The sequence below is a fragment of the Camelina sativa genome, chromosome 9 (genome assembly GCF_000633955.1).
Source record: "Camelina sativa cultivar DH55 chromosome 9, Cs, whole genome shotgun sequence".
NCBI lineage: Eukaryota > Viridiplantae > Streptophyta > Magnoliopsida > Brassicales > Brassicaceae > Camelina > Camelina sativa.
In genome coordinates this window covers 28,956,375-28,973,189 of record NC_025693.1, presented here as the reverse complement: position 1 = coordinate 28,973,189, position 16,815 = coordinate 28,956,375, and the positions used below count along the sequence as shown (strand labels likewise).

Genomic DNA, 16,815 nt, shown 5'->3' with positions numbered 1-16,815 from the left:
CCTTTTCAAGTTTTAAATTTTATATAGTAAATTTCAGAGAAACCGTCCACTAGAAAACGAGAATTGGTACACATCAAATTAGATTGAAACCAAAACTTACTCTATATATTTTGTGGAAAAAAATGCACACACATGATTTGGACTAGCCCGTTGTAATGTCTTCGTCAAAGTCCTCGCTACTGATCAATTCAGCCAACAGCTCATGGCACCCGTTGATTTCTATGACTTTTCAACCGGAATCATTTCCGATCATCCCAAATTAATCGGACGGCAGAGAATGGAAACGTGGAGGGAGGTAATAGCTAGCTAAGTACATTAACAAAGAGAGGAGTCCCACAACGGAATTTAAACCGGTCTATTTAAAATACTAATCAACGTGGTGGTCCTGTTAACGTGCAACCCAAACACGCCTTGGAGAAAAGCAATCAATATCAATTGCGCCCAAAAAATTTCCATTCATTTTAATTATTAAATGCAATTTCGGCGTATTATTATAAGTTCTAAAATTGTAAGTATGTGATTTATTTACTACTAGTATACTAGTAGTATTTAGTTGTATTATTGTATACGTTTTTGAAATTATTAATTTTCATATGGGCCTGTCGGGTTTCATTGCGACAAATATATAGTAATGAACTTTCGAAGACTTTTTATTAGAAAATAATTTATTTTTGATTGTTAGTGTTTATAGTTTATAAAACTCACAATCTTAATATTTTGCCTATTAATAAATGTTTAAAATTTAATATCCACCGGATGATGATATACAAAAACAAGTGTCGTATGCTATTACGTACATTCTTTTTTTTTCTAGTAGTAATAGGACATATAAGAATCTAGTATAGTAATCGTATAATTAGTTGGTCCCGCCGTATTTATGCGAAAAATCAAACTAATATTTTTAATATCGTACACGTTATCGAGTAAACACGTTAGAATCAGATCTTATGGTTTTTACAGTTTGATAGTCTCCATTCTCCAATGTTGTAATAGAGTAAACTAAAACTGATTTATATTAGTATATATAATAAATATATATCTTGAAGCTATATTATGTATATCCCACAATTCTTTGTGACTAATAGAGGATTGTAAAATATCAAAGTTAGGAGGTGTCAAAAGAAGAATGAAAACCCATAAATGGCATATAGTGTGTGACGATTGTAATCTCCTTATTGGAGTAGTTCAATTTCCAAAATCATGGGGAAAAAGTTAGGCACAACACATTCATGAGGGTACGTACGTACAAGACAACTCTCATAAAAACAAAAAGAGTTGTTTTCGTTTGGTGTACTATTTACCAATCGTTAAGACTATTTCTTTTTATTTCTTCTCTTCACAACAAACAACGAATGTTACAAAGAAAGAGAAAAATAAGCTGAATGATATTTATGTATATTGACTCCAACAGCATAGTTGTCAAGAAACAGTCTTTTGTGTAGATATTTGTTTTGCTCTTAAATTCAATTGTCTAATCATGGTTCTAAAGAAAACACTCACGAGTACATACGAATCAATAAAACCGAGAAATCGACAAAACATGAAAAAAGATATGAGACACAAGAGGATTTTTACGAGTTCAGATATATTTGGAATGTAAATGTATACATCTAGACAAGATCTGCACCGGCAATATCCGAGACCGAGAGAGTCTATAAACTTGGTTCACCACCACCTTAATCTGAACAAAGTTACAACAATCAAGAAACACGGTTTAACCCAAACCGGAAAAATACAATCAGGAATAACCAATCTCAATACTAGATCACATATATTAACCTCTGGGTTGTGACATTTGCAAGTGTAAATTTCATTATTGATAAATTCCAAGACTCACTAAACTTTTTGAAAGACTCCCCCCACACATAATTCAGATATGTGTTAAAAAGACTCCTACTAAAAAAACTACTAACATTAGAGTTACAAACATTACGATACGATGTTGAGTTGACTCAGTTTTTTTTCCCTCACTTCTTAGAAGAACGCTTGGGAGTAACAGCGTTAAAGATGGCTTCGATCTCTTCTTTAACGCGTTGAAAGAAACCAGGTGCTTTCACATCATCAACTGGTGTGTTCTGGTCAATGTCGTCACTTGTTCCATGAGTCTCTTTGTGATGGTGATGATGACTCTTGGACTTTTCATCATGATGACCCATTGCTTGCATTTCTTCTTTGACCCGTTCTAACACATTAGGCGACTTCACAGTCTTCTCCTCTTGTAACCCCCCAAATACAGACAGAGCAAAGAAAATTAAAAAAGTAGACTAATCAACCGGCGTTTTGCTATTGTTTTCTTTAGAGAAACTTCAGATGAAAACGATGTAATAATTAATAGACGCCTAATTTGATTGTAATAATAACTAAGGAAATTAATGAATAATGATAAACATAATTTTGAATTAAAGAAAACGCATAACTCATGATAAGATCTGATAGTTCATTTACCTGATGATAAAGGTCTTCGATTTTGATCCGCCATGGATGGTTCTTGGCCTCTCTGCTAGAGATGATCTTTGGCTGTTTGTTTTTATTGGGTTCTCTTCTGATTCGGTGGCGTTTGCTTTGCTCTAATTCGTATTCGGTGGCGTTTGCTCGAAACGAGATGCGTTTAATGTGAACCGTCAGATGTAAAGAGTAGTTGGGGTCCCCAATCAGGAAGAACCGAACCGGTGGTTTGAGAAACCCGATTCAAAAACCAATATCAAATTCAAGTCGTGGACATATAAAAATGGGTCTTTGTTGGGCCATAAATGGGCTTCTTTGTTTGTAAGTGAGACAATAAAAAACCACCCAATATTATATGACCAGATGTATAATTGACAGGTCAACACGAATCACTTACCTGTCTTTTGATTAACTTTTTCTAGGAAGCCAGCAAAGAAGAAGACGCCAGCTCTTTCCTGATCCTGGGTATGCACACTCTCTCAACGCTAAATGAATTCGTCTTTGCAGTTTTGTTTCTTTATTTGTTTGTGTTTTTTTTAAGATTATAGACGATCCTTGATTTATTTATAGGTAAAAATAATAGAAAGAATTGAGAAATTACCATATGAGTTCTTCAGAGAGTGGGGAAAACGAGTGTATGTGTTGGGCTGCAAGAGATCCATCTGGTCTTCTTTCTCCTCACACAATCACTCGCAGGTGAGATTCATGATTTAGTTATGATCCTTTTTTTTCACTCATTTCAAGCAATTTTTTTTTTTATTTTTTTTTATTTGACACACACTGTGTATGATCCAGGTCTGTTACTAATGAAGATGTTTCACTCAAAATCACACATTGTGGTGTGTGTTACGCTGATGTTATATGGACTAGGAACAAACATGGAGACTCTAAGTACCCTTTGGTTCCTGGGTGTGTTTTAAAAATCCAAACTTTTTTTAGATCATTTATTGTATCTTACTTAGTTGAATTGATGATATTCATTTAGTTTTTTTTTATTCTTTTGCAAGGCATGAGATTGCTGGGATAGTGACTAAGGTTGGGTCTAATGTTCATGGGTTCAAAGTTGGAGACCATGTTGGTGTTGGAACCTATGTTAACTCCTGCAGGGAGTGTGAGTATTGTAACGAAGGACAGGAAGTTAGTTGTGCTAAAGGGCAAGTTTTTACTTTCAATGGTATTGATCATGATGGCTCTGTTACTAAAGGAGGCTACTCCAGTCACATTGTTGTTCATGAGAGGTTATGATCAGCTTCTTCTCTTGCCATTTCATATTTTTGAAACTTGTGAATGAATGCCTTATGAGTTAGTAGGAAGCAAATGATTTCTCAGTTCTAGTTTGCTTGTGTTTGATATATTGAATACAACAGGTACTGTTACAAGATACCTGTAGACTATCCCCTGGAGTCAGCTGCACCATTACTCTGTGCTGGAATCACGGTTTATGCGCCTATGATGCGTCACCATATGAATCAACCTGGTAAATCTCTTGGGGTGATCGGGCTAGGTGGTCTTGGGCACATGGCAGTTAAGTTTGGCAAGGCTTTTGGACTCAATGTGACGGTTTTTAGCACCAGCATTTCCAAGAAGGAAGAAGCTTTGAATTTGCTGGGAGCTACCAATTTCGTTATCTCGTCTGACCATGACCAGATGAAGGTAGAAAGATAAGTTTTTTCAAATAAATTCTTGTGATCATTAGGAATGGAACCAAACACTTAACTTTGATTATTTACTTGCAGGGGCTAGAGAAATCTCTAGACTTTATCGTTGATACAGCATCTGGTGATCACGCGTTTGATCCTTACATGTCTCTCTTGAAGATTGCTGGAACCTATGTCCTGGTTGGTTTCCCAAGTGAAATTAAAATCAGTCCTGCCAATCTCAATCTTGGTATGTTTTCCCGAAAAAGTCCATTTTTGTTACACACTCTTTTAGATGCTGAAACCAAAAGATGTTGTTTTGGACAGGAATGAGAATGCTCGCGGGAAGTTTAACAGGAGGTACGAAAATAACTCAGGAAATGTTAGATTTCTGCGCAGCTCATAAGATTTATCCAAACATAGAGGTGATTCCAATTCAAAAGATAAACGAAGCTCTTGAAAGAGTGGTGAAGAAGGACGTCAAGTACCGTTTCGTGATTGACATCCAGAATTCTCTGAAATAGAGAGATGTCACACACTCAGGTCACGTGGTAATAATACCTTAAATGAGCTGTGAAGTAGTGAAGAACCTTTGGTGTGAGTGAATAATACTCACTGCTATAGTTTGTTCTGTTTTTTTATTGCAAAACAAAGTTACGGAGTGAAAAAACTAAGAAACAAGAAGTGAAGTGGTTGTTTCATAAATATCTTTATGTATATGTACCTAACGCAAATAAAGGAAGATTATTATCACGCGAGGCATGAGAGAAATAAATTATTTATTTTTCCAATGTTACGAGTCATAAATATATTTATTACGACGAAAGCGAGATGTCAATGTTACCGTTAAATTAAAATAAAATTAAAATGTCACTTTTTTTTTTTTTTTTTGCATTACTTGCCCAAAAATTTTCAAAATTCAAATCTCTTCTTTTAACAATTGCAAAACTTTTTGTCTCCTTCATTTCTTCAGGCCACCAAAACTCTCTCTCTCTTCTTCTTTTTCCTCTCTCTCGGGATTTTTGTAACAGATATATTCTGTAATCGACCTTTCTCCGCCGGATCTGATTCCAAAACCTGTGAAAGTCTTCAACTTTATTACATATTTTGATTTGGAAGAAGAAAAGTTTCAAAATTTTGAGCAAATGGGTGGCTCTGGGAATTGGATTAAGTCTCTGATTACTAACAAGAAACCCATCACTGATGATGATCAAGTAAATCTCGAAAACAAAGCTCTCTGTTTTCACTCGTATTGATCTCTGTTTTCATCTTTCAGTAGCTGATTCTTTTTGTTACTCTTCAGGAGAAGAACAGTAAGAAGAAATGGAAGCTGTGGAGGACTTCATCAGAAAGCTTACTCTCTTCCTCAAAGGGTTTCAAGAGCCGTGGTGGTGGTAGTTACGGGACTCCTTCGCTAGGCTCAGATCCGCCGTCTTTCTCTGCTGACGACTCTTTCACGGCGGCTGTTGCTGCTGTTGTCAGAGCTCCACCGAAAGATTTCTTTCTTGTTAAACGAGAATGGGCTGCCACACGGATTCAAGCTTCCTTCCGAGCTTTCCTGGTACTATTACCAGCTCTTTGCGTCACTGTTCAATTTTGATTTTAACTCTTTGCTTAGTCTACTTTGGTTTAGTGATCTCTTCTCATTGGTTTTAACACCATGATTGAGAGATATGATGGTATGTGGAACATAGAAGCACTAAAGATTCAACCCTAAATACTTAATCGATCCTTTAATCAACCATCAACACTTAACTGGATCCTTATACATTTGAGCAGCTCTTTTGTTTTCTTCTCTGAAGCTTTTGTGGTTTAATGTTTTTATGGATGCGTTTTACAGGCAAGACAAGCGCTGAGAGCTTTGAAGGCTGTGGTGAGGATTCAGGCAATATTCCGTGGTAGGCAAGTACGGAAACAAGCAGATGTGACACTAAGGTGTATGCAAGCTCTTGTTCGAGTCCAAGCTCGTGTACGAGCTCATTGCAACAGGGGGCCTTCAAATGAACAGGAGTTGCAGAAGCCATCTGATCAACGAAAAGATGATCCTGCAAAGCAAGCTGAGGTAATGCTTATCAGATATGAAATTTTCTGAGATAAAATGGGACTCGTAGGAGACTAAATGTTATATACTTTGCAATGATGTATTGTTCAGAAGGGTTGGTGTGATAGCCCGGGAAGTATAAATGAAGTGAGGACGAAGCTACAAATGAGACAAGAAGGAGCAATCAAGAGGGAGAGAGCTATGGTATATGCCTTGACACACCAGGTAATGGTTTCAGAGGTAGATCACATTTTGAGAATTTAAACTCTCAGAGCCATTTGTGTTTTACTGAGTTTTTTAATTTTGATAGCCGAGGACGTGTCCAAGTCCAAACGCCAAGGTGAACAAACAAGGGAGTGTTAAAAAGAATAACGGATCATGCAAGAGCAGTCCAGGTTGGAATTGGCTTGACCGATGGGTTGCAGACAGGCCATGGGAAGGTCGGTTGATGGAAGGGCCTACAAACTCATCAGACAATGCAAGGAAAAGCGAGAGCAGTGTGTCTGAACATGACACAGTTCAGGTCAGGAAGAACAGTCTTACAACCAGAGTTTCAGCTAGACCACCTCCAATGTCATCATCAGCCACGAGTTCTGAGTCTTCGTCAACATCTCAATCCCCAGTTCCCTTCTCGGGAAGTTTCCTTGAAGAAGGAGGGTACTACAGAAAGCCGAGCTACATGAACCTGACACAATCTATCAAAGCTAAGCAGAGACGATCAGGGTCGTCGTCCTCTTGTTCTAAAACACCGTTTGAGAAGAAACAGTCAATGTCTTACAACGGAGATGTAAATGTAAGGCGTAGTGCTGGTTCAGATCCATTGAGCAACCAGTGGACTGATTTATACCCACCGGCTCAAGTAACAGGGAGACACATGTGGGCAAAGAGCCAGAGAGGCTAAGCAATCATGCTTTCAGTCACTTCAACAGCTTGTTGGTCCCAGGAAACGCATACACGGAATATAGATACAGAAGCAACTTCTGTTTATCTTTTTACATATGAATGTTAAGGATTTAGTTTCAAGACTGCAAATGTCGTTATTTGGCCACTTAGATCATTTATGGTTTACTTGTAATGCTTCTGAAACAATATGTTCTTAGCTTTTGTCAATATGAGCCCCAGACCAAAGCTCTGCTTGAGACATGAAAGTCATTTGAAGACTAGTAACATAGTTTACATAAGAAATAGTGACCAACACTTTCCATATATTCTTCAAGTTATGGTTCAGATACACATGCATTCTGTCTTACTTAAATCATTCAGGATGGTTAACTGCCTTATTGCTTAAGTGGAGCTTTCTTCTCTCGGTCTGCAATTCTAGCAGGCGTATTTGAGTGTGATTTGAACCGTCCTCTTCCGCCTTCTTCTCTCACCTGTAAATTTGACAAGCATCAACATTTGATGTAGCATTCTCATCATTAGACAGAAGAGATCAGAATAAAGTTTATGCTTGTGTACCTTTTTCTTCACGATTTGAACAACATCTTCATCCTCAAGATGATGAGAAAGACCGCAGTGTTGAGGGTAATGCCTAGCACTTGTGCCCCAAACCAGTGCATACTTCATATCCTTCACCAGAGTTCTGTGGACGTGGTTACAGAAATCTTCAACTGTGCAGCCACCTCTATCCTGCGAAGTAACACAAGATAATCAAATTCTTATCTATACAAAATAAGCCTGAAAATCCACATTAGAAGTGTCTAAGGGTATAATACTTACAGCTGAAAGGACAAAGGGTTCATCGAAATCAGGTTGCTGGCTTTGAGGCTTTGAGTAAACTCTCACAAGTCCCATTTCGTCCCACATTCTTGCAAGTAGTCTGTCTAAGTTTAGCTGTTTCAAGCAACACCATTATTACCATTAGACCAGTGTGTTCGAGTATAGATACTCACAGGTTTCAGAGTATAGAGGAGTCAGACCATTATGACGAAGCTAGAAGCCTAGGACTACATTGTATCGGATTTTTCTTTAAACACTAGTCTTGCCAATGTAATAGAACAACTATACTTGCAAGAACTTGCCTTTAGATTGCAGCTAATAACAATAGAATTTGGCTGCCGTGCTAGCCTATCAACGTCATCGATTCCAACAACATCTATTTTGTTGTAGACATATACACACTTGATGTATTTGCGGTTGCCTTCAATAACATCAATGAAGTCATCCACTGTAGCATCCTCTCGAAATAGAACCTGCAATATTCCTTACTTAACTCATCAGACATCTCTCAACAAAGCAACAAAATATACAATTTGAAGTTCTATAGTTCTACTCCTAGTCTCCTAACTTGCAGACAAGAGAGGCTAGGAAGAATTCTTGTCTAAGGCTGATTTGAAAACAAGATTAAAGGTGGACTTATAAATACCTCAGCATTGTGAATCTTGTATTCATGCAGAATTTGATAACAGAGCTTCTCATCAATGCGAGTTAAGGGTGCTGTAGTGTTGAAAGAAATTCCCCCGGTCTTCTTCTTCTTGAAGTATATCTGTTATAACAGTGAAAGTAAAAAACCAAAAAATGGTAGCACATCATGCTAGTACATAACAGAAGGCGGATTTTGGGTAGTTATGATATAAAATCAAGAATAAGAAGATGAAGAGAAAGAGAATTAAGAGTTTTGCTAAGAAAATAGAAAGGGAGGCCATTGATAAAGATAAGTTTTACCTGTGGAGGTCTTTTGTTTAGACGCAGACCCACTGCTTCAAGTTCCTTGGTCAGTATTTGCCTGTGACCTTCACTCTAAGACGATTTTGGAAGAAGAAATAGTGAGACAAATTGGCAAAAGCGAAAAAAAGACAGAACAATCAAATAACTTGCATATTCATTCAAACCATAGCTCTTACTTTTGAGGCATCGAGAACCATCAACACAAGGTCTGAAGACTTTGCAACAGCAATAACCTGAGAAACAAACAGTTTCAATTTACGTTTATTTCATAGCATCCCTTAATATGGTGTAAAACTGATAAGTATTTAAACCTGTCTCCCTCGTCCTTTTCCTTCTGAAGCACCTTCAATAATCCCAGGGAGATCAAGCAACTGGATTTTGGTGTCATTGTAGTGAATGACTCCAGGAATGCATGTAAGCGTTGTAAACTCATATGAGGCTGCTTCCGAATGTGTCCCCGTTAACATTGTCAAAAGCGTGGACTTTCCAACACTGCAAATCACAGCCACAAACCCCAAATTTGGCTACCTAAGTGAGGGACTCCAAAGTTGAACAAATACATGGATGTGAGTTAAAGATTAGACCTTGGAAATCCTATAAGTGCAACACGTCCATGGCCATACTTTGTAACCTCAAAACCATCCCCACCTCCACTTGAACCCTATTAAGTAGATTTGGAAGACATTTACAAACCAAAATTAGAAATGAAGACTGAATATAGAATCTGAACTCTGCTCCAGCTATAAGGAGCAGAAGTTTGTACACTCTATAGCTATAGACATCCAAGACAAGCCTAGTAACAGGATCCAAAACGCATAGACAATAGTGGTTGAATAGTTCTTCATAAAAAGTTGCCTTACTTTTGGTGGCTCCAACAGCTGTGTTCTGAGCTTTGCAATCTTTGCCTTGAGCTGACCAAGATGATACTCTGTCCATCATAAGTGACAATATTTTGCAGAAAATCAATGATGAGTCTCATCTCTATTTTACACATTCTATAATGTAAAGAGAAACCTGTAGCTTTATTCTTCTGTGTCCGAGCCATCTCGGCTTCAATCTCTTTAATCCTTTCGACGATTCCCATTTTTCTTTCAGAATTTACTGCTACAAATTGCTCGAGATCTGTAAGGATTGAGGTATCTTCACTTGTTTCAGCATTATTAAAAAAAAAAAACCAACAATAATCAGAAAGATAATTTAAAAGAAATCATAATAAAATCACCAATTAACCATTAACTCAAAAAGACACAAACTTTAAACTGGGGCAACACGAGATGCATCATCTAAAGAACTTCCATCAGAAAGAACAAAGCTTTTAATAAGCGAAGTCTAAAAGAAGTAACATATCCAGCAAACGAAAGCTCACCTCTTTGGCTACCGATCAAACTACGACATGCGGATTACATGCGAAGTTATACAACTTAGCCTTTACATATGATTCTCGGCAGTAACAGAGCTATGTGTTGGCAATTTTAGTGAAAAAACAACATAAAAGATCGAAGCTTTTGAATGAAAAAGGGAGGAATTTTGATGAGTGATGGCGATCGCAAGATGGTTCTAGAGAAAGCGAGAAAGTATATACAAGTCTGGGTCGAGAACCATCTCCAAGAAATAATGGATCGAATACAAAAAGGCCCAAACAAGTCCGGGTCAAACGCAGAGTTGGCATTTGATCATCATGACTTGACTTCCATGGATATATATATTATAGAGAAACCATTCATATCAATTCAAGAAGACTCAGAGACTACTTAATACTAGTACTTTCCTCATATATATAACCCACAAAGCTTGCTTCGAAAGTTACAAGTCTACAGAAACTGTCATCGTCTCGTCTCCCTTACTTTGCTATTTTACAAAAAAAGAAAAAACTCAGCTACAACGAAGTCGGATCTTGCTCCCTTTCCCTTCTGTTACTATATCCATCAACCTTGCTTACCGGGGAACCAGAGATTGCTTCTCCGCAAGTTCCCTTACCCGTGACAGAATCTGCACAGGAATGTGCATCGACCCATGTTTCTTGAGACTTCCCTGTAAACACAGTAGTATATTCACAACTAAGCACATCAAAGTTCTCGGCAAAGGCAGTTGTTACAAGCTAAAGGGATAGAGAGAGAGAGGAGAGACATAGAGAGGTACCATGCTGTTTGAGGGACTCTGACCAAAGCTTGCTTTCAGAAGATTTCGCCATTTGTCCTACAAAACAACAAGATGGTTAATCCAAAGCCTTGATTGATAAGACATGCAAAGAGGGTTGATGGGTTAATAAGTTGAATTACCTTGAGATCTACAGACGTACGATATGAATATGATGAAAAGGAATGCTTTTTGATCTCAGACCACTTCCCAGCTCCATACTTTGATACACCCTCGACTAGTTTTGTAACCTCAGACAGAGTCCAAGCTCGATGGTGCTTCCTTCTAAGTGCACCACCTTGCATGATTGGCAGGCCCATGTCATCCGAGCTATTTCCAGAGGAGTCTATGTGCTCTGGCTCCATGTCTTGATCAACCTCACTGAGAATATGCTCTTCGTTGTTCTTGTCACTTGTAGAAAACTGCATCTGCAAACCAAGAATGCAACGAGAAACTGTATCATATCTGGAACACCAAATTTATCTAAATTATCAGGTAGGGGGTAAATGAAATATTGTCCTAGGCCATCTCTAATATCTGCAAACTAGGAAATGAGGATGAGGAAATTTACAAGATATTTCGATGGATAGAACCAAAACAATAGATAAGCCTTACTTCTTTTTGGACTGGTCGAGAAGCAGACTCTACCACCAAATCTCGCTTCACAACCTCATTGTTTAACTGAGATGGGGTCAAATTGAAGTTACTCTCTGCTGGACTAGCTCTATCTTCCAAGCAACTGGAATGATAATCCTACACAATGTTGCATTATCCTTAATTACATTNAGACATGCAAAGAGGGTTGATGGGTTAATAAGTTGAATTACCTTGAGATCTACAGACGTACGATATGAATATGATGAAAAGGAATGCTTTTTGATCTCAGACCACTTCCCAGCTCCATACTTTGATACACCCTCGACTAGTTTTGTAACCTCAGACAGAGTCCAAGCTCGATGGTGCTTCCTTCTAAGTGCACCACCTTGCATGATTGGCAGGCCCATGTCATCCGAGCTATTTCCAGAGGAGTCTATGTGCTCTGGCTCCATGTCTTGATCAACCTCACTGAGAATATGCTCTTCGTTGTTCTTGTCACTTGTAGAAAACTGCATCTGCAAACCAAGAATGCAACGAGAAACTGTATCATATCTGGAACACCAAATTTATCTAAATTATCAGGTAGGGGGTAAATGAAATATTGTCCTAGGCCATCTCTAATATCTGCAAACTAGGAAATGAGGATGAGGAAATTTACAAGATATTTCGATGGATAGAACCAAAACAATAGATAAGCCTTACTTCTTTTTGGACTGGTCGAGAAGCAGACTCTACCACCAAATCTCGCTTCACAACCTCATTGTTTAACTGAGATGGGGTCAAATTGAAGTTACTCTCTGCTGGACTAGCTCTATCTTCCAAGCAACTGGAATGATAATCCTACACAATGTTGCATTATCCTTAATTACATTCCGACTTGTTGACCCAAAAAAAATATAACATTCCGATTTAACAAAAAAGCAAAATAATGGTACAGAAGTAGATCACTCATTTTATTATATTTTCCATCTATGCTTCTTAAAATAGAATTTGGCACGTGGAAAGAGCAAGATATGATAGGGCCAAATCATTGGAAGTTCAAAGAAAAGGCATGAGATTGTGTAATGCAACAAAGAGACATACCATAAGAGCCATGATGTTCTCTCTTGGACGGCTTCTTCGGACATGAGAAACATAAGGAACCTCCATTTCAGATCCAGCAAGGGATACCGTCCTGGTGACAGCAACTCTCTTCCCTGAGGAGACGCTGATAGACCTGACCTCAGGTTTTTCGGATGACCTCTGATCCTTTAAAGGAATCATTGGCTTGTCATTTTGCTGTTTTTCATCTGTTTCTGATAGTTCTTCAATGTATCTTCGTGTAGGCTTCCTCACTCGTTTTGCAGCCCTCTGTTCACTGGAATAATCCTCACTAGCATAATAGTGGTCAGTAGCATTCACATGATCAGTACTCGATGGCGCATCTTTCGGTTTAGTAGCTCTTACATCATCACACATATCCTTGCTAACGACATTAGTCATAACACTGGATTTCTCTTGCTTTCCAATTAACTTGTTATCTTTTATTGTCAGGTTAGTTGCTGGTACATCACAAGATTTAACAAGTCCCATTGCAATCCTCCTTTTGAGCCATGTCTTGTCCTTAACAGTTGTCTCACGGCCAAACGTTGCCCTGAATGTTTCTTGCAGTGCTTTAATTGGTAAATCATCCAAGCAGATCTCGCCTCTAACTCTAGAAAAATCAGGTTTTTGAGCAGCTTCAGACAATGCAGTTTCTTTGGGACTAGCTGCTGCGTTTGAGCATGGTTCGATCATACCGGACTGATTCACATTGCATTCATTCTGAACATTCGATGAAAAAGAAATGGGTTCTTGCAGCAAAGCTTCATAGTGGGCTTGATCCTCCTTAATAAATTTTTTTTCATTAGAAAACTGGATGTTGACATCTGGAGGAGTAGAAGGCACCTGAGATCCATGTACATTGCCAAGCCTCTCTTCTTGTTCGACCTTTTGCAACATCTTCTCATTATACTGCAAAAATCTCAAAGAAGGAATAAAATCTTAGGAGTAAGGCCATCTGGTCTGCGATAGAGTTCTTATGAAAACGTTAACATTAAAACATTAAAAAATCTACATGTAGGAATGATAGTTTGTCAGAAATTAAAATTCTGTTTTCAACATTCGTGAAATAGGACTAACCTGGTCAGTATCTGGTCGCACATTATCAGACTGCAGTAAACCTGAATTTATAGCTGAAAGAATAAGATATAATGTCACCAATTTGTACGTAAACAATAGCAGAATACGGGACAACAGATGGAGAAACCACATAAACATAAGCATATTTGGGCATATATCGACAATAGAAATCGGTATGAATGTGAGATGGATTGATATACATTTATGGTTTGATTAAGAAACCCATGACTTTGGCTCTCCCCCTGATTTGCATCTACGAAAACCACTAGATATAACTATAGGCGAAGTGCTTTTGTATATGCAATGCCTTCACGAGCAGAATTAGAGCTAAACTAACATAGGCTTTTAAGCATTCAACATATAAAGATTTATGGGAACCAAACCTTCTGAACTTTCAAGATGGGACATCCCTTCAGCTGGAAGGTGGCCTACCGTCTGACAAGCAACTGATGCAATATGCATATTTGTCTCATTGACCTCCAAATTTTCTTCATCGGTTGCAAGGTAGCCTACAGTCTGATAAGCATCTGATGCAATATGTATATTTGTCTCATTGACCTCCAAATTTTCTTCATCGGTTGCAAGGTCGCCTACAGTCTGACAAGCATCTGATGCAATATGCATATCCGTTTCATTAACCTCCAAAATTTCTTCATCGGTTGCAGGAACAAGGCTCCCATCTCCTGAAACCTAATCATTTGCATAAACCACCAAACATAAGATTTTGAAAGGCTAATACCTATAGTCATAGTAGATAAATTTTTCAATTCCACGAAAAGCAAAACCATCCTAGAATTATCATTTTGCTTGTTAATACTTGGAAATTTTATTTACATTGAAAAAGCACACATTGATAGCCATACCCGGACAAGCTTGTAGGCAACAGGATTTCCAATCTGATTTGTTGGAGAAAATGGTGTGACACTTGTCTGAGCACTGCCTTCAAACATCTCTATGCAGTCCTCAACAGTTCCAACCGCAGTTCCCATCGCAAATCCAACTTCAAACACACAATCTGAAACCACCAAATTGGAAAAAGCAAATAAATTGATCAATAGTCAATATATCTTAAAAGTAATTAACCAAATGATGCTGCAGTCCTATGTATAACTAACTTTACCAAAAGTAAAGAATCCAATCTATCACAGAGATCAGAAATATAATCCAGAATGTGTAGTCCAAAACTATCTATCATCAAACAAAGGTTAGGCCTTTGAAGAAGAAAAGATTAACACTAAGTATACAAAATCAGAAAGACTAACAATTTACACTACCCCATCTTCAAATTCCAAAGAATTCACAAGTTTCCACAATTGAAAAACAGAGACTTTCGCATTCTCAATTAAAAACAATTGAAAATTTCAGTATATTCCATCGAATTCCGAATACAAAGAGAGCAACGAAATCAAAGCTTGAAAGTAAAAAATAAACGAAAATAAAAAAAGATGGAATTTTTATCATGCTCACCACCGGAAAACAAAGTTTTATTGTCGCCGGAGAGTGTGACAATTCACAGAAAAAAAAAAAGCGATTGAATTACACTTTTTATTTAGTAACCTTGAAGCGTCAGAGACAAAGTCGTGTCTAACAATGGATTCGTCGTCGAGGATCGCAGAGGAAGAAGCTTCTCGGATTAGCAAAAGGTTAAAAATAAATTTGGGAAATTTTTTTGGTGCTGCTTTTTTATGTTGGCTCTCTTTTAGGCTTTTTTAATTTTATTTTTTAGTGCTTAAGAGCGAATTAACATGTCCCCCGGACTCCAAAGCGTTTTATTAACTCAAAATCTTTACATTTTGTGATTTTGGAATCCGTACGTGATACATATGTTATGCAGCTTGGTCCGATATTGCCACGTCAGTAAATCCCATAACTTAATTAATATAGCTGGATGGATATGCCAAAACAGATGTAAACTACGCTCCGTTTTGGTTCACGTGTGTAAGGACGCCGTGTCGGATGATATATCTAGACCAGCAATGCACGTCGGCTGATTTTGCAATTTTGGTTATTTCCACATTTACAAAAGAATGTGTGAAAAAGGTGGGTGTTTCTCCATTTTGGTTAGTCCAGATTATTTTTTTTCTTTTTTAAAAATTACACTTCCTCCATTGTTTAACTCGCAATAGAAAAAAATTTAGTTTAGAAACATTTAACAAGAATAAGGCAAGAGTACATGATAGTTTAGTTTTAAAAACAACTTTGGTCCTTTACTGACAAAATTAGAAATACAGTACAATTTACAATCGTTTGTTGCCTAACAATGTCCTTGATCCTTGCTCATTGTGGACTTTACTTCTCTCTTGCAACAATGATTCTTTTGCTGCATTGTGAATGGAAGTTGTATGCAATGCATGAGGAGACATGTTTCTCCTGCAACAATGGAAACTTGAGAAAGACAAAACTTAACACAAACACATCATGAGGGTAAGTAATAGCACCAAGTTACCATTGTACTAGTTATGTTGAAGTATATAAAACAATGTTGAGGGACTAAGCAGTTAACATCAAAACACATCAACTTTAGTAAATCTTAAACCCAAATCGGAAAAAAATTGTCAAAGAAAACCTTAGAAATTCCAAACAGATTTTTACAACCGTCAGTAGAGTAGAAAGCAAGTGTCAAAAGATGTAAGGTGCTTCCGAACTCCCAAGAACTTGGACATAGATAGTTCAGAGAGACTATAAACTCCATTTTCACTATAAGCATTGTCATTGGATCCTCTTATACCATTAAATCTGGTGTAAGGATTTGAGTAGAGATGGATCAATGCTAAATAAAACTAGCACCAAACAACATATTTAAATCAAGATTTCTATGCCATTGCTTCAGTTCAAAGTATTCGAACAAAGATCTCAAAGCAAAGACTACCAATGCAATCTAATGTAAGAATCATGAGCTACATCACAATATTACTAATGAGTAAGGAATATAGATATAATTAAACAAAAACATTTACAAATAAAGAGACTCATCAGGAAAAAGTGAACAAAAATTAGAAACTAGGGAGCAAACGTTTTTATCAATTGAAGAAGAAAGTCTCAACCTTTTATCTTATCAGCAGAAGAACGTTGAGATAAGGTTGCAAAATGAAAGGCCTGGACTTTAGACACCTGGCACGGTGATAAAGCGCC

At 37.5% G+C, this 16,815-nt stretch overlaps 5 protein-coding genes across 7 annotated transcripts; 2 read left to right on the top strand and 3 right to left on the bottom strand.

Annotated features, from left to right (window-relative positions):
- On the bottom strand, positions 1,636 to 2,599 carry LOC109126210. Its single transcript, XM_019229434.1, has 2 exons — positions 2,446 to 2,599; positions 1,636 to 2,215 (listed from the first exon to the last, which is right to left on the bottom strand). The coding sequence occupies exons 1-2, from the start codon at positions 2,477 to 2,479 to the stop codon at positions 1,968 to 1,970; spliced, it is 282 nt and encodes a 93-aa protein (XP_019084979.1). The 5' UTR covers positions 2,480 to 2,599; the 3' UTR covers positions 1,636 to 1,967.
- On the top strand, positions 2,824 to 4,857 carry LOC104712874 (probable cinnamyl alcohol dehydrogenase 1). The gene is made up of 7 exons (XM_010429859.1): positions 2,824 to 2,910; positions 3,016 to 3,141; positions 3,241 to 3,354; positions 3,453 to 3,683; positions 3,813 to 4,098; positions 4,182 to 4,332; positions 4,410 to 4,857. The coding sequence occupies exons 2-7, from the start codon at positions 3,050 to 3,052 to the stop codon at positions 4,604 to 4,606; spliced, it is 1,071 nt and encodes a 356-aa protein (XP_010428161.1). The 5' UTR covers positions 2,824 to 2,910; positions 3,016 to 3,049; the 3' UTR covers positions 4,607 to 4,857.
- LOC104712873 (protein IQ-DOMAIN 1-like) lies at positions 5,019 to 7,180 on the top strand. Its single transcript, XM_010429857.2, has 5 exons — positions 5,019 to 5,296; positions 5,386 to 5,643; positions 5,923 to 6,144; positions 6,235 to 6,348; positions 6,434 to 7,180. Exons 1-5 carry the CDS (start codon positions 5,228 to 5,230, stop codon positions 7,022 to 7,024), a joined length of 1,254 nt encoding a protein of 417 aa, XP_010428159.1. The 5' UTR covers positions 5,019 to 5,227; the 3' UTR covers positions 7,025 to 7,180.
- Positions 7,256 to 10,380, bottom strand: LOC104712872 (developmentally-regulated G-protein 2). 3 transcript variants are annotated; one of them, XM_010429855.2, is made up of 12 exons: positions 10,157 to 10,380; positions 9,805 to 9,935; positions 9,651 to 9,718; positions 9,375 to 9,451; positions 9,102 to 9,282; positions 8,967 to 9,023; positions 8,788 to 8,862; positions 8,489 to 8,608; positions 8,145 to 8,315; positions 7,843 to 7,956; positions 7,582 to 7,752; positions 7,256 to 7,496 (listed from the first exon to the last, which is right to left on the bottom strand). In XM_010429855.2, the coding sequence occupies exons 2-12, from the start codon at positions 9,872 to 9,874 to the stop codon at positions 7,401 to 7,403; spliced, it is 1,200 nt and encodes a 399-aa protein (XP_010428157.1). In that variant the 5' UTR covers positions 9,875 to 9,935; positions 10,157 to 10,380; the 3' UTR covers positions 7,256 to 7,400. The 3 variants fall into 3 exon arrangements, with proteins under 3 accessions (XP_010428157.1, XP_010428156.1, XP_010428155.1); XM_010429854.2 differs by having other exon boundaries at positions 9,805 to 9,930; XM_010429853.2 differs by having other exon boundaries at positions 9,805 to 9,912.
- LOC104712871 lies at positions 10,469 to 15,409 on the bottom strand. Its single transcript, XM_010429852.2, has 9 exons — positions 15,151 to 15,409; positions 14,547 to 14,698; positions 14,067 to 14,373; positions 13,684 to 13,736; positions 12,607 to 13,515; positions 12,226 to 12,363; positions 11,754 to 12,032; positions 10,930 to 10,986; positions 10,469 to 10,821 (listed from the first exon to the last, which is right to left on the bottom strand). The coding sequence occupies exons 2-9, from the start codon at positions 14,670 to 14,672 to the stop codon at positions 10,726 to 10,728; spliced, it is 1,965 nt and encodes a 654-aa protein (XP_010428154.1). The 5' UTR covers positions 14,673 to 14,698; positions 15,151 to 15,409; the 3' UTR covers positions 10,469 to 10,725.